The sequence below is a fragment of the Convolutriloba macropyga genome, chromosome 4 (assembly GCF_964194025.1).
Source record: "Convolutriloba macropyga chromosome 4, txConMacr16.3, whole genome shotgun sequence".
Lineage (NCBI taxonomy): Eukaryota > Metazoa > Xenacoelomorpha > Acoela > Convolutidae > Convolutriloba > Convolutriloba macropyga.
The window spans coordinates 22,293,552-22,319,818 of record NC_134471.1 but is presented as its reverse complement, the minus strand read 5'-3'; the positions used below and the strand labels follow the sequence as shown (position 1 = coordinate 22,319,818).

At 36.5% G+C, this 26,267-nt stretch overlaps 3 protein-coding genes across 5 annotated transcripts in view; 2 read left to right on the top strand and 1 right to left on the bottom strand.

Annotated features, from left to right (window-relative positions):
* LOC142337513 (selenocysteine-specific elongation factor-like) overlaps positions 1–26,267 on the top strand; it is a 286,977-nt gene that overhangs the window by 28,639 nt on the left and 232,071 nt on the right. The window lies entirely within an intron of this gene.
* The window catches only part of LOC142337514 (testicular acid phosphatase homolog), a 265,886-nt gene that overhangs the window by 28,641 nt on the left and 210,978 nt on the right, over positions 1–26,267 (top strand). The window lies entirely within an intron of this gene.
* The window catches only part of LOC142338323 (CHRNA7-FAM7A fusion protein-like), a 63,267-nt gene continuing 43,908 nt past the window's right edge, over positions 6,909–26,267 (bottom strand). The window contains exons 3-4 of the mRNA XM_075388017.1: positions 8,399–8,593; positions 6,909–7,358 (exon numbers count right to left, since the gene is read on the bottom strand). Coding sequence (XP_075244132.1) covers positions 6,982–7,358; positions 8,399–8,593 — 572 coding nt within the window. The 3' untranslated portion in view covers positions 6,909–6,981. The remainder of the gene's footprint in view (positions 7,359–8,398; positions 8,594–26,267) is intronic.

The following is a 26,267-nucleotide window of genomic DNA, read 5'->3' as shown; positions in this document are numbered from 1 at the left end:
GATGAATATTTTTACTACTTATTCACTATAAAAATGCCTTCTAAGCATTTGAGTTAACACATTTGATCAATATGATCGCTCAAAAAAAATTGTTAAAAAAAAGTGTTAAATTACTTTTGCATCCGTTACTTCGTAAGTTAGTAAACAATGTTAACCCGGGTCGAGGCCGAATGGTTATCTTGTAAGAACTTGCAAGTTTCTGGCAGAAACTTACAAGGCGATGCATCGCCTTGCAAGTTTTTCTTCCAAAAACTTGCAAGTTCTTACAAGTTAACCATTTGACTTGCAAGTTCTTACAAGTTAACCATTCGACTTACAAGGCTCTTACAAGTTAACCATTCGACTTACAAGTTACTTACAAGTAAACCATTTGCACACACACCACACACTACACACACCACGCACACACACACGCCCGCACACACACGCATGTACACACACATACACACGCATACACACACATGCACACACATACGCATTAAACCGTAAATAAAACGTTGCAAGAGATGAATGTAAACGGATGTTTGGCAAAAATAGAATCCGGAAAAGTGTGAATTAATTTATAAAAAAGGGTATAAAAATGAAGAGCCACTAAATTATTTTGAGAAAATACTGACATATGAAATTGAAAATTTAATCGAAGTCAATATTTTGGGAACATTTTTAAAAAAGCGACCGTTTAGAAGCTAATTGAGATCTACAGTTTTTTAATGGAATTGCAAAAGGAACTCTCTTGACTTGATAAAATTCAAAAAGTAACCATTTTGTCTACTTAGGTCGAATTGTATTATGTTATCCCACGCGCTTTCTACGGTAAATGACTGAATGTTAAATTGAATTAACCAATAAGAGTTGTGCTCGACCGGAACGAACTTGCAAGAATCTTACAAGTTAGCCATTTGCCTTGCAAGTTCTTACAAGTTAACCATTCGACTTACAAGTTCTTACAAGTTAACCATTCGACTTGCAAGTTCTTACAAGTTAACCATCTTTTGCAAGAAACTTGCATAATCTTACAAGTTAACCATCTTTTGCAAGAAACATGCAAGTTCTTACAAGTTAACCATTCGGTTTCGACCCGGGAACTTCACTGCTTGTATGTCTTGTCTATAAGTTTCGATCAATGAAATTGTATGCGGATAAGATTTTAAACGATATAAAACACCGATAGGTCAATACAAATATGTTTTAGGATCATACGTGCTCTTTGATACTTGAATAAAAATCTGACCAGACACCTGATGACTGTGCCTTATCTGAGTTCCCCGTTGGCTGGCAATCAAGTGAAAATAATTTTGCTTTTAAAGGTTCAATTGCTGTTTCATGCGTCACTCCATAAATAAGTAAACAATGTTGATTTCATTGCTGGATGTCTTGGTTATAAGTTCTAATCAACACAATTGTATTGAGATAAGTTTTCATATGATACAGAACACCGAGAGATGAAATACGGACACTTTTTAAGATCATAAGCGCTCTTCGATACTTTTTTTTGTTCAAACATGTGAATTTTTCAGAATTTAACCCTAAGGTTAGATATCTACATGCTTTAAAATGTTAAGATACATTTATCAGTATTGTTATTAATATAATAATCTTAAAATTGAGGCTGTGGCTGTTCGTTTTCATAGGTAAAAATAGGATTTGAAGGCTCCCATTTGTCTATAAACGAGTAGCTTTTGATCGAGCGAAAACTCCGTTAAACATTTTTAAAGCAAGTTTTACTGTTGAAAGTTCTTATTGAAGAGGGCAATTTGTTCCAATTTTGAACGCTTTTCAAGATCAAAGATTTGTTACTGAAGTTCGTTTTCGTTCTCTTTTTTATGATAATTTGATTTGTTCTCTTGTTCTGTCTAGCGTTATGGCGACTAGTAAACATTTTAAAATTTTTGGATGTTTCCCAGTGTCTTATATCTGTTTGTAGCTTTAATAGGCTAACTTTTGAGATAAAAAATACGGCTGACAAGACACGATCCTAATGAGAAGATCAATGGAGTGGTCAAATTTTTGTCGAAAATAACAAACTTTTGTTCCCCAGTTAGTTTGCTTGTTTTTGCTGTTTATGTTTTTCGCTTTAAGAGTTTGAAGGAATATTCCACTGAAAGAAAGATGAGAGAGTACAACTGGCATGAAAACATCAATTTCGACTTTCAGAGGGATTTGATTTCCTACAATATACAAAGAACGAATTGATTTGCCTTTTTACTTAAAACTGAGTTAGCCGTTTTACTTAAAACTTAGTAAAAGAATCTGACCAGACGCCTGATGACATTTTCTTATCGGCTGACAATCAAAAGAAGATTTTAATCTGAAAGATTTAATGAATGTTTTATGCGTTTCTCCGTAAGTTAAAAAACAATGTTGATTTCACTGGTGTAAGGATTTGCCCATAATAATTTTTGCTGCCTCATTAAATTCTCCCCGACTCATTAACGGCATTACAATCAAAAAGCGACGTTTTTGCTCTCCTGCTTGTTTTGTCTAACAGTCTAAGCGATACAGTTTTTTCATCACTTTTTCTGTTTCAAACTAACTCAAAGAAAAGTCTCTAAAATGATACTCCTTCAATACTACTCTCTGATCTGCAAAAAAATATTAGGTTTGAAACCAGTTGTCCAGTAACGTTTGATTCTCGGAATTATGTTTTATTAAATGTACAGTTCTTAAATTGAGTTTTAATTTCTAAAAGAGTGTTACACTTGGTTTCAGTACTCTGGTGAAAAGCAATTGGTCCTTCTGGTGCCCAGGTTTTGGTCCAGACCCAAATTGAGCTATGATCAGACCCAATCGAGCGCACACCCCTGTGTTCCCAGACCGAAATTACAGGGTCTGGAAAGCGGTTTGAGCGCACAATAGTCTGGACCATGGTCTGATTTCGGTCTGATCAGAGGTCAAATAGGTCTGGACGGTCTGATCATAGTCTTTATAGTCTGGACCATCGTCTGGGTTCGGTCTGATCAGAGGTCAATTCGGTCTGGAAGGTCTGATCACAGTCTTTATAGTCTGGACCATGGTCTGGGTTCGGTCTGATCAGAGGTCAGTTCGGTCTGGAAGGTCTGATCATAGTCTTTATAATCTGGACCATGGTCTGGGTTCGGTCTGATCAGAGGTCAGTTCGGTCTGGAAGGTCTGATTTCGAGTGCATTATTTTTTCAATTTTTTTGGTTTTTTTTTATTGAAGGATGTTGGCTCTGCCAAGAGGCAACACTAAAGCAGCGTTCCGATCAGAGACTCATCTAAAGTCCGATGACTCTGATCAGAAATAAGGAGTCCAGCTGATAGCAAATGCCGGTCCCCTCAAGAGGAAATTTTGATTAACTGAAGACCACGACGTTTCTTGTGGAAAGCTGTCTAAGTTCATCCATTGAGCCAGAAATATGAACTAAGGGGTATGGTAAATATTTTTTTTCTCAACAATTAGATTTCGTTTTCATTAGCAATATTTTCAGATTTGGCTTTCCCTTAGATGATTTTAATACTGCAAACACCAGTTTTTATGAAATGAATATATTATAGTAAAATTAAGGGATTTGTTCATAATTAAAATCTTTCTCTGATCAGACTATTTTGAGCGCACTTGAGTCTGATCATAGTCTGATTAAGGTCTGGGCAATGGTCTGAATTTGAGTCTGGACCATGGTCTGAAGATGGTCTGATCTTAGTCTGTTTATAGTCTGGACAATGGTCTGAATTTTGGTCTGATCATAAGCGCACTATAGTCTGGAGAGTGGTCTGGGTTCGGTCTGATCAGAGGACATTTTGGTCTGGAAAGTCTGATCAGAGATCATTTTGGTCTGGATGGTCTGATCAGAGGTAACTTCGGTCTGGAAAGTCTGATCAGAGGTCATTTCAGTCTGCATAGTCTGATCATAGCTCAATTTGGGTCTGGACCTAAACCTGGGTGATCTTAATGAAAATTTGTAAAAACTTACTGAAACAAAATTGTACTATATATAAAGATAAGCAATTAGTTCAAATCTGTTAAAGGTATTGCAATTTGATAGAAAAGAATACATTGAATGCATTAACGGATTCGCAGTATATTAAAACCTTCAGCTTACCTCAAAACTATTAGCCAACGTAACATTCTTAATCTTTCTAGCTGATAATGGGACAAACTTTTTACAGCCTAATTATTAATTGAAATCTGCATAACATCCCTAAGTTCTTGATGAAAGTTATTTATCATAACCTTTTGGTAATCAGAAAGTTGAATTGCATTCATTAACTCTTACAATCAGAAATAGAAAATAATAGCCAGCTCAAAGTGTAGCAACCCTCTTTCGGACTTTAGTTTTGCGAATTATTGTTAACCAATTATATTCATTTAAATCCAATGAAATTGAAATCTGTTTAGAATAATTGATAGAAATTCTCGAAGAACTCTAAGTTGAGCAGCGAAACTGAGCTACTAGTGTTTTCTTTTTTTAATTCATAGTTTACAAAAAAATGTCTGCCAAACGAAAACCACCAATGATTTAATTGCGCTGAATTTTTGACAGAAAAATTAAACAATAAGGATACGAGAGACTTTCACACTTTTTATAATTATTTTTTTTAACATCTCATTAAATTATTTGTAATCAACATTGAAATACAACAATTTTGCATTGTCAACAGATTGCGAATTATTTGATCCACTTTACCCTCTTTATATAATTCAACGATGAAAAACAACGGATTTTTCCACCTTTAATAGCGAAACTCAACAAGTATCTGTTATTGGCAAAAAAAATTACTCCACGTTTTTATTGTTTTTGAAAAATTTTTAGAAGATTTTACCAAAGCACTCCACAAAAAATTAGCCTGTCATGATCTTTGCAAATCCAATTCTTGCCTTACATGTCAAATTGCGTCCTGCTTTGTTTCAACAAAGGTACAGCAGAAAATTTTTGTAATAACACAGCAGTTAAAAACAAATTGTTATCGAATCAGTATTAAATACAAATATTTTATTTGAAAGACAAGAGTCTATGGTTCTAAAAACTAAATTTATTTAATTTTTCAAAATGCAATTGGAAGAAAGCTATCACGAGACCCGTGATTATGACATTACATTTCATCCTTTTTTGAAAACTATAAATCGCGGTGCGAATTGGATCACTGAAATTGATCTCAACTGCCCACAAGTAGAAACTGTTGAGTCTAACAAAATACCCTGTGCTCTGGCGGATTTCTCAAACCTTAAAACCTATGAAATGACAAAAGATTAAGACTTGAAAACAGAAGACAGGTGCGTTTCTTGTCAGGTGCGTTGGACCTTTTGCACGGCGATCAAACAGTTCAGTCCAACGAATGGAAAATTTAGAGTTTGTGGAATGAGCGAATTTTGTCTGTTATGTTGAGACAGCAAATGAGTTAAATGACACACGATGACACCCATCTCTTGTTCTCAAGTTCTTTTCTAAACATCATGACAAAACATCACGTGTCATCATGTGTCATTTGAATCATATGCTATATGATGTCTCAACATAATAGACAAAATTCCCTCATTCCACAAATTCTAAATTTTCCATTGTTAAGACTGAACTGTTCAATGGCTGTGCAAAAAGGTCCATTGAACATGAGAAAAAACAGTCTTTTCTTTTCCAGTCCTAGTGTTTTGTCATTCCATAGAATTTTTTGTTTGAGAAGTCCGCCAGCGATCACGGAGTTTTATTAGATTTCACCATTTTGTGGTTTAGGGGCGTTTGAGATCAATTTCGGTGATTCATTTCGCACCACAATTGATAGTCTTCAAAAAAGGACAAACTTTTTTTTAATAACCACGGGTCTCGTGTTAGCTTTTTTACTGCATTTTGAGAAGTTCAATAAATATACTTTTTAGCACCAAAGTCATGAAGTCCAATTTGCTTAAAATGATGAATTGCGAACACCTGGATGTTGGCTGGCTAACTGGCACTGTTTACGGGACTTTCCACAGTCAACAGAGTCAGTGGACGACATCGAAGTGACGTCGCAGAAAAATTCAGGACGCCGTTTACGACTCAAGTTATTTTCAGGAATTGAGAAAAAGTGAGTTTAGCAAGCTGCCGAGCTTGTTAGTAGTAAATTTAGCACGCAGCTGGGCTTTTATTTTGAGGGAAACTGCGCTAAAACTGCTGTGCAGAAACTCTGAAACTGCAGAAAACAGGAAAGATTGGCAAAATGATGATGAGCATTTTCTGACAAACTAAAATTGTTGTAATAATAATAACAAAATATGAACATTCTCGAATAATAAAGATAGAGATACAATTTAGGGTACAACTCATTGTTTTCAGACCTTTTGATTCAGTGTATTCACATTATGTTTTTTAAGATTGCCCAAAGCGAATCCAGAATTGGAATTTGTACTGCTCAGAATGTTTTCAGAGAGCCATTTTTTACTATGATTTTTTACGTAAAAAGTGACATGATCATAATCTGTTCATAATAAAAACACAGACTGAAAAATACTAAGTTTCAGCGCTGAGTTACTATGTTACTATGATCCGGGCCGGCCTGTTCTCAACAGCGTTTTTTTAAATTTGTTCCAGACTGCTTTTCATGGCAGACTGTTTTTTGTATGTGATTTTGGCAATTTTTTTTTTCAGGTAAAATTTTTACTCATGGTACCGTCATTGCAGCAAAAGTAAGGTTGGTCTGGCTATGGTCAACTTGATGTATGGTTAAGTTAGAACTCCACGATAGCCCATTTTAATGTATTTATAAGTCCAATTTTCTGAACTTATTGAAATCTCTCTTTGGGATTGTGTTAGACAATATGTTTTCTAATAAAAAGAGGTTTGAATATAAGATGAGAAGCTAAAAGAAATGGATGTCTAACCCGGCTACAAGCAATCATCAATTGGATATCGTAGACACCTTTAGCACTAGATTGGTGAAATCGTTATGCTTTCAAAAATTCTGAAAACTCATACTTTTTTAGAATTAATTCATATAGCAGCAGACTGAACTAATAATTCTGAATTCAGTAAATTTCTTTGATGCTTATTTTCATCCAGTAAAAAAAGTGTGGTAGCACCAGACAGTAATGTGAATTATAAAGAATATCCTGTCCAGAAAGCGAGCCAGATAAATCCATTCAACAGATAGGACATCTTGGTGTATCTCATCAACAACATTCGCCTTACTATAGCGTCGTTTTGTTTCAGTGTTTTCTATATATGTTTCCATAGTACTGATTGTTTGTCTAGTTTCACCTATTTTGTTTTCGTTAGCTGTCTCAAGACTATTCGTTGCAGAATTTTGGGTGAATTCTGCAGCTAGGCTGAGTCGTTTCAAACCAATGAAGCTCACGGCTTTCGAGGATAGAAATTTTACGGCACATTTGCACAATTTTCTCTCACCGCCCGTGTTGTGCACTCTCACCACTGAAACATCTTGCATATAAATTTGTTTAATCAGGTTAAATGAGAGGTACATGAAGCAAAACATCGACAAATGATAGGCCATAAATTAAACTATTTCAGCTCAGCCTATATAGACACATTTGAGTTTTTTGGGTCTTTATTTTGGTTTAAGGTTTTTTTGGTTGGTTTTCATGCTTATTAAAACAATTATTTGAACCATTTATCGTGTATTGTTTCAGCAGACGCTAAATAAAAACTTCTATCATATAAGATCTTATAAGATAAGCATTTTTCCTACTACAGCATTTACCTAAGTAAAAATCTGACAAGACATGCTTTCTCAATTAGATTAACGCCAAATTGACCTTATAGTGCAACTCAATATCGAAAATTAATTACATTTGAGTACTTTTTGCTCTAATTGAGTACTTATCCCACGTTAGGTGAGGTCACAAATAAGAAAGTGATCCGGGACATCGTAAGTACACCTGTAAAGTGACCCGGAAGGTCGAGAATATACCTGCTCTGGTTGCGAACGCACCCCGAATGCTCCCCGAACGCACCCCGAACGCTCCCCGAACGCACCCCGAACGCGCCCCAGACGGATCCCGAAATATCCAGTATCAGTGAAAGTAGCAGTATGCACACGGTATGTAGTACGCATGTAGTACGTATGTAGCTGTTTTAATTGGTAACGTGTCGTTACAGCGAAATGCATGCATTCTGCATGCATTTTGCATGCTTTTCTGACATGCTCACCATATTTCAACATTTTCGAAAATTTCAATGCACTGTTTTTACTCTGAAATTACTATGAATAGTTGTTCTGTTTTTTTTCTGGGCATAATGACCAAATTTTTTGATGTAAATAAGCTGTTTCAGTACTGGTTTTGCAAGATAAAATGGAGATACTCAGGTTCAGTACTGAAATACTCTGGGTGGTCAGCCCGGGTTAGTATACAAATTTAACACAACCATGTTTCTATTTTGGAAAAACAAAAAAAAAACTGCTTTTTTGGGAACAAAGGAGGATCAAACAACAACAAATAGTAACATCTTACCTATTACAGCTGCTGCAACAGTGAACGCTAGATGTGTTATTACAAATCTCATGGCTTCAAAAGCATGAGGTAAACTGCGTGAACTGGCGGGTAGAATCTGCATGAGAATACTGAAGAATACCATCTGGGCCAGCAATATGGTCACTCCGAATGAAATCTTTTCCCCACTTTCGACTGGTATCAGAAAGATCACAGCTGAAAATCCAGTTTCACAAATGAGTATGGTTTCTAAATGTTTTAGAAACCCTCACCCTTTAGAAACCCTGCCGCGGACAGACGCAAATCAAGTATAGGCCAGACAAAGTGGCGCGACCAAAAATTTGTTCAGAATATAAACTCGGTCGCACCGGAACCCCCCCCCCCACCTGTCCGTGACCCAAGTCCGCCTGGCCCATACTTGTCTTGGTTCGCGATTTCATCCTGGGGAGTCCTGCAACCCTTATATTAAACTCCTAGTTTACCTCAAGCAACGAAATTTCAATTAATCCGAATTTGAAACAACCAACTTTCTCTCAGCAAAATTTCACACAGAGAACCAAAACATGACTCAGAAAAAAATCATTTGTGAACATTAATGAAATCGTCAGTATATACGGTTTTAGCAATCAAAAATAACAACGAAAGCTATTAAGACTTTTTCCTTAGTATAGTTGATATGTCTGGTTTTTAAACAGAAGGGGTTGTCGGTATGTGCGGTTATAAACGTAAGACAATCTGGTTATGTTCAGTTTCTTAGATTCGGCATGTTAAATTTTAAATGTCAACAACCGTCGGTATGGTCATCTTCAAATCACATGAAATTATAAGAAAATGACCAACGTACTTGAGTTCTCATGATCACATCAAGACTCCGTAAGTCTGATTTAATGAACCAAATCCCCAAATGATTCAAATGCATTGTTTAGATAATTGTTCTATTATCTGTCCCATAAAGTTCGAATAATACCGCTCAAGAAAAAAACACTCAATTAATTTTTTCACTGAGTTCATTCGTCTTTCGGGTTCTCTCTAACGGAAAAAAGAGGATTTTTTGACTTACTTTTATAACTCGTCGATAAAATTACATGAAAAAATTTGGGTCGGAAATTTTAAAATTTTCAAGTCGAAAATCTGTTGAACCTTGATAATGATTCAGTTCGCATAATCAAACTCACGATTCCTGATATGATTACGATAAAACAAAAAAGTACAAAAGTCATGATTTACTTAGGTTTATCAAACTAATGCCCGCTTTTGATGTTTAAAATCGACCATTTCAAATATTTCATGCAATTGAAATTAGGCACACCGATTCTACGAATCCAATTATACCAAAAAATCCTTACGTTTTCCTACCGAACATATCAAATACATCTGGTTTTTTGATAGGGAGCATACCAAGAATCACTTGCAATTCAATACCAAACATTCCAACAAAAATTGCAGAAAAAGAGAAAAAAGGGGCTTTTGTCGTATTGTCCAAAATAAACAAAAATATTTAATGTATTCTTGCGTTTAAAAAGTATAAATTTTGGACCAGGGAGACGATAAATCTGAATGGCTCTTTTAACTACTTAAGGCGTTGCCAAAAAGTTCCAAAAAGTACATTTAAACCGAACACAAGTAAAAGATAAATAAATACCTTTTTTGTTCTCGTGCACGTTCGATATCTTTTATAACTCTAATAATATATGGCTTCGAAAAGCTAATATGGCTTTCAAAACATAGAGGCTTATACCTGTACACCTCTAGCCTTTGAAAAAACATTCTCAAAGTTTTTTGCAAAAGCAGTTGAAAATCAAATGTTTTTGACCACGGTTCCTCAGTCCAGTTGTCACACATTTTTTGTCAACTAGAAGACAAAGGCTCAGATTTCAGTAGAAATTGTAAAACGCAATCAATCATTGAAATCAAAGTGCAAACTATGTTGAGTACAGAAGTACAAAATTTAATGAAGTGAGGCTGGATTTTCTCTTGCAGCAATTACTTTTCAACTTAGAGTAAAAAAAATAGCAGTGGAACATGGCAAAAACTAAAAAAAACTAAAATATTTTGACAACCAATAACAGCAGATGAAACCCTGAAACTTCAATTGAGACTCTTGATTGGAATCCTACAACATAGCCCAAGTGTGACAAAGTGAGCAATGATACTGTTTTGGTAATAGAACAAAAAAAAGTATGCCAGTTATACAAAAATCTGCCTGAAACTGCTTATTATGGATTAAAGTTTGCAAACCGGCCAAAAATGTTAGTAACGTTTCCAGTTTAACAACTTATTCTAAAATTGATGTTTTGGACTTCAACTTAACGTCAACCTAACAAGCAACTGATTTAAAATGGCCTTATTTTAAACTTTGAGGACAATAATTGTTTTGAAACCTTTTTATAAGGAAGAGACGATCACTCTAGATAATCTCAGCTCATAAAGAAAGGAATTACAGATCCGATACAGGTCAAAAATTAACAATTAAACGTCGTTGACCCACAAAAGGAGACGAAAACTATATTCATTAGCATATTTGTTGTATCTGAGAGATAGCATCAATGGTAATTTACATTTACGATACAATCAAAGGCCATATTCGGCAAAATTTTCAGAAAAAAATGAGCTAAAAATTGCATTTCTAAATATGTTATTTCAATGAATCAGATATGTCAACTGTTTCTTATAGTTGACATTATAGCTTGCATAAAGAACAAAGATATGATTTAGTTGTGGATTTAACATTTGTTGTGCTAGTCATCGGTATTGCCCTAGTGATGAGTGAATTTAAAACTTGCAGGAATCTTGCAAGAATCTTGCAAGATATCAATCAAGGCAAAAAAATAAATCAGGTTACAAATGTGGTAGAAAACATCTTTGAAGCAAATTATTGTTTATTGAACAAATTACAAAACCGAATTCAATAAAAATTTTTTTAGCCCGGATTCAAAATCTTGCAAGAATCTTGCAAGAATCTTACAAGTTTTTGAATTCTGAAAGTTTTATGTTTGTATTTTTGGTAGCTCAAACTAACTGAAAACCAAATGAAATGACTGATATAAAAATTTTTGATCACCAGAACTGAACCTATTTGACTTTTTCCGTGAACGCCTTTTGAATGTGAAATCTTGCAAGAATCTTGCAAATTTCATGCAAGATTTTGAATTCAAAAATACATTTTCGACAAATAACTAGAGACACCATCGTCAACCATTTTTCGTCTATTTTAAGATTAATTAACCTACTCTAGAATCAAATAAGTTATTTATAAAGAAACAACCAGTTGGAATATTTTGTTACCAATCCTATCGGTAATTGAGGATCTTTATGTAGTTGGAAAAAATATTCTGCTCATTGTTAATTCCAATTAACTTCCTCATGAGATTTATGTGAACCTAATTGACCCCTTAAGTTGCTAGTTATTGGTATTAATATCCTTGAAGTTATTTCATTCGAAAAGATCTGGTAAGTTTTTGAAGCCTCATTTGTTGTTCATCTTTCATTCCAATTATAGTTTAGGCTCATCATACAGAAAGTCAGACTCAATTGTTTGGTAAATCAAACGTTAACTTCGTCGTTGATTGTATGCTAACTAATGTTTTTTATTTAGTTCAAAGAGAAAACAAAACTATGGTTTTTTATAACTGATATTTCCTAAAGTATCACAAAAAATTAATTCTACAAAGCTATATACTTTCGTCCAACCAATCCTTAAGACATCACATAGCAATGAAGAAACGTCCTAGAGGCAGGTTTAAGTCAGTTTGCTAGATTTTGAGTTAAATTTTTATGTTAATAAAGTCTTATTGGCAAAAAAATTCGTGGCACGCTTGGCATTTTTGATGATTTCTCCTAAACTACTGAGACAATTTAGACGGGCGTAGTCGCGTTTGGTTGGCTATAAGTTCTTTGTGACAACAGATTTAAATTGGTTGTTTGTTAATCCGCCAACTCAGAATTTTAATAAGCTTTAGGTTTAAAAAAATTAAAAAATTATCTTTGAAATGTTTTTTTAGCAATGACGTAGTTTTTCTTTTATTTGCGTTATAGTTACTTGGGAATTGTGTTAGTTAGTCTTTGTTTGGGTTCATGAAGTTTTTGGTATCCCTAGTTTTTGGAGGTCAATAGTTTTTCAATATTCGTGAAATTATGAAATTCTTTTTTGGTTCATTTTTGGTCTAAACACAAAATACGATTGTTCCTACTTCGTGGAAGAAGTCTTCAGCGTCCAAAAAGGTAAAAATGCGTCTATTTTGTGCCCTGAATTATGTTGAAGGGACAGATTTTTGGCGAGAACTATACTTTTGTAGCAGAAAAATGGGGGCACGCTTCACGTTTCTAATGATTTCTGCCAAACTACTGTGCCAAGTTAGACGAACATAGTTCCTTTTTGTTGAATAGTTGTTCTTCTTCTCTCCAGTAGTTATTTTGTTACCGAAATCGTCCATCTCAGAAGGTTATTAGGCTGTAATTTAAAGAAAAATAAAAAAATAATGTTTCAAAACGTTTTTGAGTTTTGATGCTGTTATTCTTCTAATTTGGGGGCTTGTTTCTTGCAAATTGTAATATTTAGGCTTTTGTTTGGGTTCATGAAGTTTTTACAATACTTTAATTTTGGCAATTAAACAATTGTTCATTTTTTGCGAAAACTTGAAGCTCTTGTTTGAGTTTTTTTTTTGTCAAAACACACAAAACACCCTGGCCTTTATGGCGTGGTGGGATTTTTTTCCCACTTCACAGTAGAGATTTTGGTTGTTCAGTAGTTACGCAGTGGACTTGAATTGCGTTCAGAATTTTCTATGGGGCGTCGTTTTCGGTTGTTTCGTGCGACTTTGCGCGAAATCGAGGTCTCACAATAACCCAAAAATCGGGGTACGCTTCATGCTTCTGACAGTTTCTATGAAACTACTGTACCAAATTGGATGGGCATTGTCGCTTTTTGCTGGCCCTAAATTTCCATTGCCTGCACTGTTCAATGGTTTCTCAAGTCGGCCTAATCAAAAAGTTATTAATGTTTAACTTTGAAAAAATTGAAGTAAAAATTACATCTTTGAGGGCATGTTTTTTGTTTCTGAAAATTTTTCCTGAAGTACTATGTCAATTTGACCGGGCGTAATCGTTTTTTGTTGGTCCTGAACTCCCCATGATAGCAGTGTTTATTGGTTTCTCAAGTCGGCCTACTCAAAAAGATATAAATGTTTAGCCTGAAAAATTTGATGTAAAAATTTCATTTTTAAGGGCACGTTTTTTGTTTGTGACGGTTTTTTATCTGAACTACTCTGCCAATTCAGCCAGGCATAGTCGCATTTTGTTTGTTCTACTCCCCCTTGTTTGCGGTGTTTATTGGTTTCTCAAGTCAGCCTAATCAAAAAGTTGGAGGAAAGAACTTGTTTTATAGCATTGAGAAAGGAACTTATTGTTTTGTACTTTTATTGATATCTCCTGAATCACTGTATCAAATTTAGATTGTGAAGGAGCAATTTGTTGTTGCTAAAGCGTTCTTTCTTGCCCGGCTACTTGATTTTTTAAATCAAACTGATCAAAAATTTATTCAGGTGTAAACTTGAAAAAAAATAGAATTTATTAAACGTTTTTTTGAAATTATGTAGTCGTTCTCGTAATGAGCGTTGTTATTACTTGAAAATTTTGTTATTCACCCGTCTGTTGAGTTTTTGGAGCTATTTCAATCATAGAACAGGTTTTATTAGGTTTTTGAAGGACATTTTGCATTGCTTCTCTTTAAATTCTTGTCTTTTCAGATACCGAAAGTCAGGTTTATTACAGTTTATTGTTTTATCGATATCTCCTAAAGTACTGAGTCAAATTCAACAAACGAGGTTGCATTTTGTTCCTATTGTTCTGTTCCTGCTAGCCTTTTGCAGTCTTTTTTTTGTGTCGGCCTGTGCAAATAACAATTAGGGTGTAAACTTAAAAAAATATATCATGTTAAGCGTTATTATGAATTTATGTGGTTTTCATTGTAATGAGGGTTGTTGTTACTTGCAAATTGTGTTTTTTACGCTATTGTCGGGTCCATGAAGCTATTTGAATCAATAGTTTTTAGCAATTCAATAATTTTTCTGTATTCACGATTTCATCAAATTTTTGTGGATGTTGTTTTATGTCAAAACACACAAAACATCATAACCTTCATGGTGAGGTGGGAATTTTTTTCCCACCTCACCATGAAGGTTTGCCGTGACCTAGAACGTGGAAGTGGACCAGAATTACACCCACAAATACGCCGGCAACACTGTTTCACGTTGTTTTTACGTCGGTTCCGGAGATCTTGGGCTTCGATTTTAGCCCAAAAAATGGGGTACAGAACAGTATTTTGTTAATAACTTCTAAAGTACTGGACCAAATCAAACGGGAGTAGACGCATTTTGTAAGCACTGAACCCCTCTTGCTTGCAGTGTTTAGTTGGTTTCCCAAATCGGCCTAATCAAAAAGTTATTATTGTTCAAAGTTGAAATAGGTCGAATTTTCGGGCTTTTCTGGGTGACCCAAATTTCGCTACAACAAAACACGCGATTTACCCAACAAGTGTTAGTGTTTTAGAATCCCCGGTTAGTGGGGATTATCATCATGTATATTTTATATGGTGTTTTATGTAGTTCAGACGTTGAACTTTGGCTCTGAACAGCGGTCACCTCGCTTTTTTGGCTTTTTGATACGGTACCTCATAATTGCTATAACTCCTTGAAGAATGTACCGATTGTGCTCATTTTTTAAAATGATGCGTATCTCAAGCAGTGCTACAAACTGTATAAGGGGGGTTTACTTTGGTTCAGCTGTTTTAGAGAACTTGGCCAGTAAACTTGTCGTCGATTTTAGCCCCAGAAGCGGTTGACACCATCCGGCACCAGTTTTGAAGCTTTGAATTTTGTTACTTCAGGTTACAAAATTGGTGTCCTGAATAGCCCATTCAGTGGGGAGTCTCCCCATATATATTTTGTATGTAGTTTTCCGTAGTTCAGGTGGTGAATTTTAGCGATTCGTGACGGGTACTTGTCCTATTTGGTCATTTGGTACGGTACGTTTATGTTGGAATATCTCCTCGTAGAGTGAACCGATTTTTGATCTGTTTGTTGATTTGAACTCAGCTTGAGCCGTACTTGAATCCCTATTAATAGCGTTTTGTTTCTTTCAGCCGTTTTCGAGAAATTGGCCAGGACATATACCTCCATTTTGATCAATTCGTGTCCATTACTTTTCGTGTAGCTACATATTAGATCAACAAAATTGGCTATTTTAGACTAGACAGTTAGTTCGTTATACTCGGTCGATATTGGGCATTGTCCCCATATATATTTTACAGGGCATTTAATGAAGTTCTGAAGGTCAATTTTAGGTCTGAATGTGGTGTACCTCTCCTCTGGGGTCATTAGGTACGGTACCTTCATTTTGTTATAACTCCTAGAAGAGTGCACCGATTGGGCTCATTTTTTAATATGATGCGTATCCCAAGCAGTGCTACCAGCGGTACTAAGGACGTTTGTTTTTGTTCCGCCTTTTTCGAGAAATTGGCCGGGGAACTTGACCCCAGATTGACCCCCTGAGGAGAGAAAGACTACATTGATGACCATTTGACGGACGGTCAGTCAATGCATATAACGGTCAATGCATTCGAAAATTTTAGTGTTTCAGATTCCTTAGTTAGTGTGGAGTATCTCCATATATATTTGTTGCATTGTTCAGTAGTACTAGTAGTAGATATAGTAGTAGTAGTAGTAGTCAGTCGTACTAGGTCAATTTCGGTCATTGGTACGGTACCTTAATTTTGAAATATCTCATCGCAGAGTGAACCGATTTTGGATCTGTTTGTTGATTTGAATTCACCTTGAGCCGTACTTTTATCCCTGTGAATGGCGTTTTTTTTCTTTCAGTAGTTTTCGAGAAATTGTCCCCGAAACATACGGTCGTTTTGACATATTAGTGACTGGTACGCTTCACGTTTCTACTTTGAAACCTTAATTATTTCAGATTGATTGTAGAGTAAATTCTAAATCTGAGCAAACAACTTATCGAACAACTGTGCAACACAAATACACGGATCCTGATACGTGAGTTAACCTCAAATATTACCTCTTAAACGGAAAATAGGCCTATTTTAGCTTCATAAGCGTATTTTTATGTTGAGTTGGAGTGCAAAGTGTTGTACTCCCATAGCAAGGAAAAGGTTTTAAACAGTTGAGCTCACAAGGTAATGTGCAGAGCACAGAATGTTCTTGGCGTTTAATTTGGCGTGTGCAGTCACCCAAAAACTAGGGGGAACGAACCAACAGTAGCGTGGTCGGTCTGGTGTAGTAGCTGCGTCTGGTGTAGTAGAAGCGCTAAATCTGTTGTAGGTCGATGGTCTGTGGTCTGGTAGTCTGGTCTGGTGTACTCGGTCTGGTGTAGTAGTATTTTTGACCTAGGTGGTATGCGAAAAAAGTGCTTGATACGTTGTCAAATTTCGCGCTCAAAAACTCGCTATATAGTGTTTAAACATAAATCGCTTTTCAACGTAGTCAAGGACTTATTCAAATGACTTGAGGGTCTTAGGAGGAGTGTCACTGTCCGAGTACAGTCTGAGGGGGAAAGAATTTTTGACCTAGGTGCTATACGGAAAGAGTATTCTATACGTTGTCAAAATTTGCGCTCAAAAACTCGCTATATAGTGTTTCAACATAAATTGGTTTTCAACCTAGTCAAGGACTTATTCAAATGAATTGAGGTCTAGGGAGGAGTGTCACTACCCGAGTACAGTCTGAGGGGGGGGGGAATTTTTGACCTAGGTGCTATACGAAATAGGTACTCTATGCGTTGTCAAATTTCGCGGTCAAAAACTCGCTATTTAATATTTCAACATAAATCGCTTTTCAAACTAGTCAAGGACTTATTCAAATGAATTGAGGGTCTAGGGAGGAGTGTCAATGTCCAAAAACAGTCCGAGTGGGAAAAAATTTTTGACCTAGGTGGTATAGGAAAAAAGTACTTGATACGTTGTCAAATTTCGCGCTCAAAAACTGGCTATATAGTTTTTCAACATAAATCGCTTTTCAACCTAGTCAAGGACTTATTCAAATGAATTGAGGGTCTAGGGAGGACTGTCACTACCCGAGTACAGTCTGAGGGGGAAAGAATTTTTGACCTAGGTGGTATACGAAAAAAGCACTTGATACGTTGTCAAATTTCGCGCTCAAATCTCGCTATTTAATATTTCAACATAAATCTCTTTACAAAACTAGTCAAGGACTTATTCAAATGAATTGATGGCCTAGGGAGGAGTGTCAATGTCCGAATACAGTCCGAGGGGGAAAATTTTCGACCTAGGTGGTATAAGAAAAAAGTACTTGATACGTTGTCAAACTTCGCGCTCAAAAACTGGCTATATAGTGTTTCAACATAAATCGCTTTTCAACCTAGTCAAGGACTTATTCAAATGAATTGAGGGTCTAGGGAGGAGTGTCACTACCCGAGTATAGTCTGAGGGGAAACAATTTTTGACCTAGGTGGTATAGGAAAAAATTACTTGATACGTTGTCAAATTTCGCGCTCAAAACTCGCTATTTAATATTTCAACATAAATCGCTTTTCAAACTAGTCAAGGAATTATTCAAATGAATTGAGGGTCTAGGGAGGAGTGTCAATGTCCGAAAACAGTCCGAGTGGGAAAGAATTTTTGACCTAGGTGGTATCCGAAAAAAGTACTTGATACGTTGTCAAATTTCGCGCTCAAAAACTCGCTATATAGTGTTTCAACATAAATCGCTTTTCAACCTAGTCAAGAACTTATTCAAATGACTTGAGAGTCTAAGGAGGAGTGTCACTGTCCGATTACAGTCTGAGGGGGAAAAAATTTTTGACCTAGGTGCTATACGAAAAAAAGTACTCTATACGTTGTCAAATTTCGCGCTCAAAAACTCGCTTTATAGTGTTTCAACAAAAATCGCTTTTCAAACTAGTCAAGGACTTTTTCAAATGAATTGAGGGTCTAGGGAGGAGTGTCAATGTCCGAATACAGTCCGAGGGGGAAAGAATTTTCGACCTAGGTGGTATAGGAAAAAAGTACTTGATACGTTGTCAAACTTCGCGCTCAAAAACTGGCTATATAGTGTTTCAACATAAATCGCTTTTCAACCTAGTCAAGGACTTATTCAAATGAATTGAGGGTCTAGGGAGGAGTGTCACTACCCGAGTATAGTCTGACGGGAAAAATTTTTGACCTAGGTGGTATACGAAAAAAGTACTTGATACGTTGTCAAATTTCGCGCTCAAAAACTCGCTATATAGTGTTTCAACATAAATCGCTTTTCAACCTAGTCAAGAACTTATTCAAATGACTTGAGGGTCTAAGGAGGAGTGTCACTGTCCGAGTACAGTCTGAGGGGGAAAGAATTTTTGACCTAGGTGCTATACGAAAAAAGTACTCTATACGTTGTCAAATTTCGCGCTCAAAAACTCCCTATATAGTGTTTCAACATAAATTGGTTTTCAACCTAGTCAAGGACTTATTCAAATGAGATGAGGGTATAGTGAGGAGTGTCACTATCTGAGTACAGTCTGAGTGGGAAACAATTTTTGACCTAGGTGCTATACGAAAAAAGTACTTGATACGTTGTCAAATTTCGCGCTCAAAAATGCTATATAGTGTTTCAACATAAATCGCTTTTCAAACTAGTCAAGGACTTATTCATATGACTTGAGGGTCTTAGGAGGAGTGTCACTGTCCGAGTACAGTCTGAGGGGGAAAGAATTTTTGACCTAGGTGCTATACGAAAAAAGTACTCTTTACGTTGTCAAATTTTGCGCTCAAAAATTCGCTATATAGTGTTTCAACATAAATCGCTTTTCAACCTAGTCAAGGACTTCTTCAAATGAATTGAGGGTCTAGGGAGGAGTGTCACTATCTGAGTACAGTCTGAGTGGGAAACAATTTTTGACCTAGGTGCTATACGAAAAAAGTACTTGATACGTTGTCAAATTTCTCGCTCAAAAATGCTATATAGTGTTTCAACATAAATCGCTTTTCAAACTAGTCAAGGACTTATTCATATGACTTGAGGGTCTTAGGAGGAGTGTCACTGTCCGAGTACAGTCTGAGGGGGAAAGAATTTTTGACCTAGGTGCTATACGAAAAAAGTACTCTATACGTTGTCAAATTTTGCGCTCAAAAATTCGCTATAGTGTTTCAACATAAAATCGCTTTTCAACCTAGTCAAGAACTTATTCAAATGAATTGAGGGTCTAGGGAGGAGTGTCACTACCCGAGTACAGTCTGAGGGGGAAAGAATTTTTGACCTAGGTGCTATACGAAAAAAGTACTCTATACGTTGTCAAATTTTGCGCTCAAAAACTCGCTATATAGTGTTTCAACATAAATTGGTTTTCAACATAGTCAAGGACTTATTCAAATGAATTGAGGGTCTTAGGAGGAGTGTCACTGTCCGAGTACAGTCTGAGGGGGAAAGAATTTTTGACCTAGGTGGAATACGAAAAAGTACTTGATACGTTGTCAAATTTCGCGCTCAAAAACTCGCTATATAGTGTTTCAACATAAATCGCTTTTCAACCTAGTCAAGAACTTATTCAAATGACTTGAGGGTCTAAGGAGGAGTGTCACTGTCCGAGTACAGTCTGAGGGGGAAAGATATTTTGACCTAGGTGCTATACGAAAAAAGTACTCTTTACGTTGTCAATTTTCGCGCTTAAAAACTCCCTATATAGTGTTTCAACATAAATTGGTTTTCAACGTAGTCAAGGACTTATTCAAATGAATTGAGGGTATAGGGAGGAGTGTCACTATCTGAGTACAGTCTGAGGGGGAAAGAATTTTTGACTTAGGTGCTATACGAAAAAAGTACTCTATACGTTGTCAAATTTTGCGCTCAAAAATTCGCTATAGTGTTTCAACATAAATCACTTTTCAACCTAGTCAAGGACTTATTCAAATGAAATGAGGGTCTAGGGAGGAGTGTCACTACCCGAGTACAGTCTGAGGGGGAAAGAATTTTTGACTTAGGTGCTATACGAAAAAAGTACTTGATACGTTGTCAAATTTCGCGCTCAAAAATGCTATATAGTGTTTCAACATAAATCGCTTTTCAAACTAGTCAAGGACTTATTCATATGACTTGAGGGTCTTAGGAGGAGTGTCACTGTCCAAGTAGAGTCTGAGGGGGAAAGAATTTTTGACCTAGGTGCTATACGAAAAAAGTACTCTTTACGTTGTCAAATTTTGCGCTCAAAAATTCGCTATATAGTGTTTCAACATAAATCGCTTTTCAACCTAGTCAAGGACTTCTTCAAATGAATTGAGGGTATAGGGAGGAGTGTCACTATCTGAGTACAGTCTGAGGGGGAAAGAATTTTTGACTTAGGTGCTATACGAAAAAAGTACTCTATACGTTGTCAAATTTTGCGCTCAAAAATTCGCTATATAGTGTTTCAACATAAATCGCTTTTCAACCTAGTCAAGGACTTCTTCAAATGAATTGAGGGTCTAGGGAGGAGTGTCACTATCTGAGTACAGTCTGAGTGGGAAACAATTTTTGGCCTAGGTGCTATACGAAAAAAGTACTTGATACGTTGTCAAATTTCTCGCTCAAAAATGCTATATAGTGTTTCAACATAAATCGCTTTTCAAACTAGTCAAGGACTTATTCATATGACTTGAGGGTCTTAGGAGGAGTGTCACTGTCCGAGTACAGTCTGAGGGGGAAAGAATTTTTGACCTAGGTGCTATACGAAAAAAGTACTCTATACGTTGTCAAATTTTGCGCTCAAAAATTCGCTATAGTGTTTCAACATAAAATCGCTTTTCAACCTAGTCAAGAACTTATTCAAATGAATTGAGGGTCTAGGGAGGAGTGTCACTACCCGAGTACAGTCTGAGGGGGAAAGAATTTTTGACCTAGGTGCTATACGAAAAAAGTACTCTATACGTTGTCAAATTTTGCGCTCAAAAACTCGCTATATAGTGTTTCAACATAAATTGGTTTTCAACATAGTCAAGGACTTATTCAAATGAATTGAGGGTCTTAGGAGGAGTGTCACTGTCCGAGTACAGTCTGAGGGGGAAAGAATTTTTGACCTAGGTGGAATACGAAAAAGTACTTGATACGTTGTCAAATTTCGCGCTCAAAAACTCGCTATATAGTGTTTCAACATAAATCGCTTTTCAACCTAGTCAAGAACTTATTCAAATGACTTGAGGGTCTAAGGAGGAGTGTCACTGTCCGAGTACAGTCTGAGGGGGAAAGATATTTTGACCTAGGTGCTATACGAAAAAAGTACTCTTTACGTTGTCAATTTTCGCGCTTAAAAACTCCCTATATAGTGTTTCAACATAAATTGGTTTTCAACGTAGTCAAGGACTTATTCAAATGAATTGAGGGTATAGGGAGGAGTGTCACTATCTGAGTACAGTCTGAGGGGGAAAGAATTTTTGACTTAGGTGCTATACGAAAAAAGTACTCTATACGTTGTCAAATTTTGCGCTCAAAAATTCGCTATAGTGTTTCAACATAAATCACTTTTCAACCTAGTCAAGGACTTATTCAAATGAAATGAGGGTCTAGGGAGGAGTGTCACTACCCGAGTACAGTCTGAGGGGGAAAGAATTTTTGACTTAGGTGCTATACGAAAAAAGTACTCTATACGTTGTCAAATTTTGCGCTCAAAAACTCGCTATATAGTGTTTCAACATAAATTGGTTTTCAACCTAGTCAAGGGCTTATTCAAATGAATTGAGGGTCTTAGGAGGAGTGGCACTGTCCGAGTACAGTCTGAGGGGGGAAGAATTTTTGACCTAGGTGCTATACGAAAAAAGTACTCTATACGTTGTCAAATTTTGCGCTCAAAAACTCGCTATATAGTGTTTCAACATAAATTGGTTTTCAACCTAGTCAAGGACTTATTCAAATGAATTGAGGGTCTAGAGAGGAGTGTCACTACCCGAGTACAGTCTGAGGGGGAGAGAATTTTTGACCTAGGTGGAATACGAAAAAGTACTTGATACGTTGTTAAATTTCGCGCTCAAAAACTCCCTATATAGTGTTTCAACATAAATCGCTTTTCAACCTAGTCAAGAACTTATTCAAATGACTTGAGGGTCTAAGGAGGAGTGTCACTATCTGAGTACAGTCTGAGGGGGAAAGAATTTTTGACTTAGGTGCTATACGAAAAAAGTACTCTATACGTTGTCAAATTTTGCGCTCAAAAACTCGCTATATAGTGTTTCAACATAAATTGGTTTTCAACCTAGTCAAGGGCTTATTCAAATGAATTGAGGGTCTTAGGAGGAGTGGCACTGTCCGAGTACAGTCTGAGGGGGGAAGAATTTTTGACCTAGGTGCTATACGAAAAAAGTACTCTATACGTTGTCAAATTTTGCGCTCAAAAACTCGCTATATAGTGTTTCAACATAAATTGGTTTTCAACCTAGTCAAGGACTTATTCAAATGAATTGAGGGTCTAGAGAGGAGTGTCACTACCCGAGTACAGTCTGAGGGGGAGAGAATTTTTGACCTAGGTGGAATACGAAAAAGTACTTGATACGTTGTTAAATTTCGCGCTCAAAAACTCCCTATATAGTGTTTCAACATAAATCGCTTTTCAACCTAGTCAAGAACTTATTCAAATGACTTGAGGGTCTAAGGAGGAGTGTCACTGTCCGAGTACAGTCTGAGGTTGAAAGAATTTTTGACCTAGGTGCTATACAAAAAAAGCACTCTATATGTTGTCAAATTTCGCGCTCAAAAACTCCCTATATAGTGTTTCAACATAAATTGGTTTTCAACCTAGTTGGGGACTTATTCAAATGAATTGAGAGTCTAGGGAGGAGTGTCACTACCCGAGTACAGTCTGAGGGGGAAAGAATTTTTGACCTAGGTGGTATACGAAAAAAGTACTTGATACATTGTCAAATTTCGCGCTCAAAACTCGCTATTCAATATTTCAACATAAATCGCTTTTCAACCTTGTCAAGGACTTTTTCAAATGAATTGAGGGTCTAGGGAGGAGTGTCAATTTCCGACTACAGTCCGAGGGGGAAAGAATTTTTGACCTAGGTGGTACACGAAAAAAGTACTTGATACGTTGTCAAATTTCGCGCTCAAAAACTCGCTATATAGTGTTTCAACATAAATTGGTTTTCAACCTAGTGAAGGACTTATTCAAATGAATTGAGGGTCTAGGGAGGAGTGTCACTACCCGAGTACCATCTGAGGGGGAAAGAATTTTTGACCTAGGTGGTATACGAAAAAAGTACTTGATACGTTGTCAAATTTCGCGCTCAAAACTCGCTATTCAATATTTCAACATAAATCGCTTTTCAACCTTGTCAAGGACTTTTTCAAATGAATTGAGGGTCTAGGGAGGAGTGTCACTACCCGAGTACCGTCTGAGGGGGAAAGAATTTTTGACCTAGGTGGTACACGAAAAAAGTACTTGATACGCTGTCAAATTTCGCGCTCAAAATCTCGCTATATAGTGTTTCAACATAAATCGCTTTTCAAACTAGTCAAGGACTTATTCAAATGAATTGAGGGTCTAGGGAGGAGTTTCAATGTCCGAATAAAGTCCAAGGGGGAAAGAATTTTTGATCTAGGTGGTATAGGAAAAAGTACTTGATACGTTGTCAAATTTCGCGCTCAAAAACTGGCTATATAGTGTTTCAACATAAATCGCTTTTCAACCTAGTCAAGGACTTATTCAAATGAATTGAGGGTCTAGGGAGGAGTCTCACTACCCGAGTACAGTCTGAGGGGGAAAGATTTTTTGACCTAGGTGGTATAGGAAAAACGTACTTGATATGTTGTCAAATTTCGCGCTCAAAACTCGTTATTTAAAATTTCAACATAAATCGCTTTTCAAACTAGTCAAGGACTTATTCAAATGAATTGAGGGTCTAGGGAGGAGTGTCAATGTCCGAATACAGTCTGAGCGGGAAGAAATTTTTGACCTAGGTGCTATACGAAAAAAGTACTCTTTACGTTGTCAAATTTCGCGCTCAAAAACTCCCTATATAGTGTTTCAACATAAATTGGTTTTCAACCTAGTCAAGGACTTATTCAAATGAATTGAGGGTCTAGGGAGGAGTGTCACTACCCGAGTACTGTCTGAGGGGGAAAGAATTTTTGACCTAGGTGTTATAGGAAAAATGTACTTGATACGTTGTCAAATTTCGGGCTCAAAACTCGCTATTTATTATTTCAACATAAATCGCTTTTCAAACTAGACAAGGACTTATTCAAATGAATTGAGGATCTAGGGAGGAGTGTCAATGTCCGAATACAGTCCGAGGGGGAAAAATTTTCGACCTAGGTGGTATAGGAAAAAAGTACTTGATACGTTGTCAAATTTCGCGCTCAAAAACTGGCTATATAGTGTTTCAACATAAATCATTTTTCAACCTAGTCAAGGATTTATTCAAATGAATTGAGGGTCTAGGGAGGAGTGTCACTACCCAAGTACAGTGTGAGGGAGAAACAATTTTTGACATAGGTGGTATAGGAAAAAAGTACTTGATACGTTGTCAAATTTCGCGCTCAAAACTCGCTATTTAATATTTCAACATAAATCGCTTTTCAAACTAGTCAAGGACTTATTCAAATGAATTGAGGGTGTAGGGAGGAGTGTCAATGTCTGAATACAGTCTGAGGGGGAAAGAATTTTTGACCTAGGGGGTTTTCGAAAAAAGTACTTGATACGTTGTCAAATTTCGCGCTCAAAAACTCGCTGTATAGTGTTTCAACATAAATCGCTTTTCAACCTAGTCAAGAAATTATTCAAATGACTTGAGGGTCTAAGGAGGAGTGTCACTGTCCGAGTACAGTCTGAGGGGCAAAGAAATTTTGACCTAGGTGCTATACGAAAAAAGTACTCTATACGTTGTCAAATTTCGCGCTCAAAAACTCCCTATATAGTGTTTCAACATAAATTGGTTTTCAACCTAGTCAAGGACTTATTCAAATGAATTGAGGGTCTAGGGAGGAGTGTCATTTCCCGAGTACAGTCTGAGGGGGAAAGAATTTGTGACCTGGGTGGTATACGAAAAAAGTACTTGATACGTTGTCAAATTTCGCGCTCAAAACTCGCTATTCAATATTTCAACATAAATCGCTTTTCAACCTAGTCAAGGACTTATTCAAATGACTTGAGGGTCTTAGGAGGAGTGTCACTGTCCGAGTACAGTCTGAGGGGGAAGAATTTTTGACCTAGGGGGTATACGAAAAAAGTACTTGATACGTTGTCAAATTTCGCGCTCAAAAACTCGCTATATAGTGTTTCAACATAAATCGCTTTTCAACCTAGTCAAGAACTTATTCAAATGACTTGAGGGTCTAAGGAGGAGTGTCACTGTCCGAGTACAGTCTGCGGGGGAAAGAATTTTTGACTTAGGTGCTATACGAAAAAAGTACTCTATACGTTGTCAAATTTCGCGCTCGAAAACTCCCTATATAGTGTTTCAACATAAATTGGTTTTCAACCTAGTCAAGGACTTATTCAAATGAATTGAGGGTCTAGGGAGGAGTGTCACTACCCGAGTTCAGTCTGAGGGGGAAAGAATTTTTGACCTAGTTGTTATAGGAAAAATGTACTTGATACGTTGTCAAATTTCGCGCTCAAAGCTCCCTATATAGTGTTACAACATAAATTGGTTTTCAACCTAGTCAAGGACTTATTCAAATGAATTGAGGGTATAGGGAGGAGTGTCACTATCTGAGTACAGTCTGAGGGGGAAAGAATTTTTGACCTAGGTGTTATACGAAAAAAGTACTCTATACGTTGTCAAATTTCGCGGTCAAAAACTCGCTTTATATTGTTTCAACAAAAATCGCTTTTCAAAGTAGTCAAGGACTTATTCAAATGAAATGAGGGTCTAGGGAGGAGTGTCACTACCCAAGTACAGTCTGAG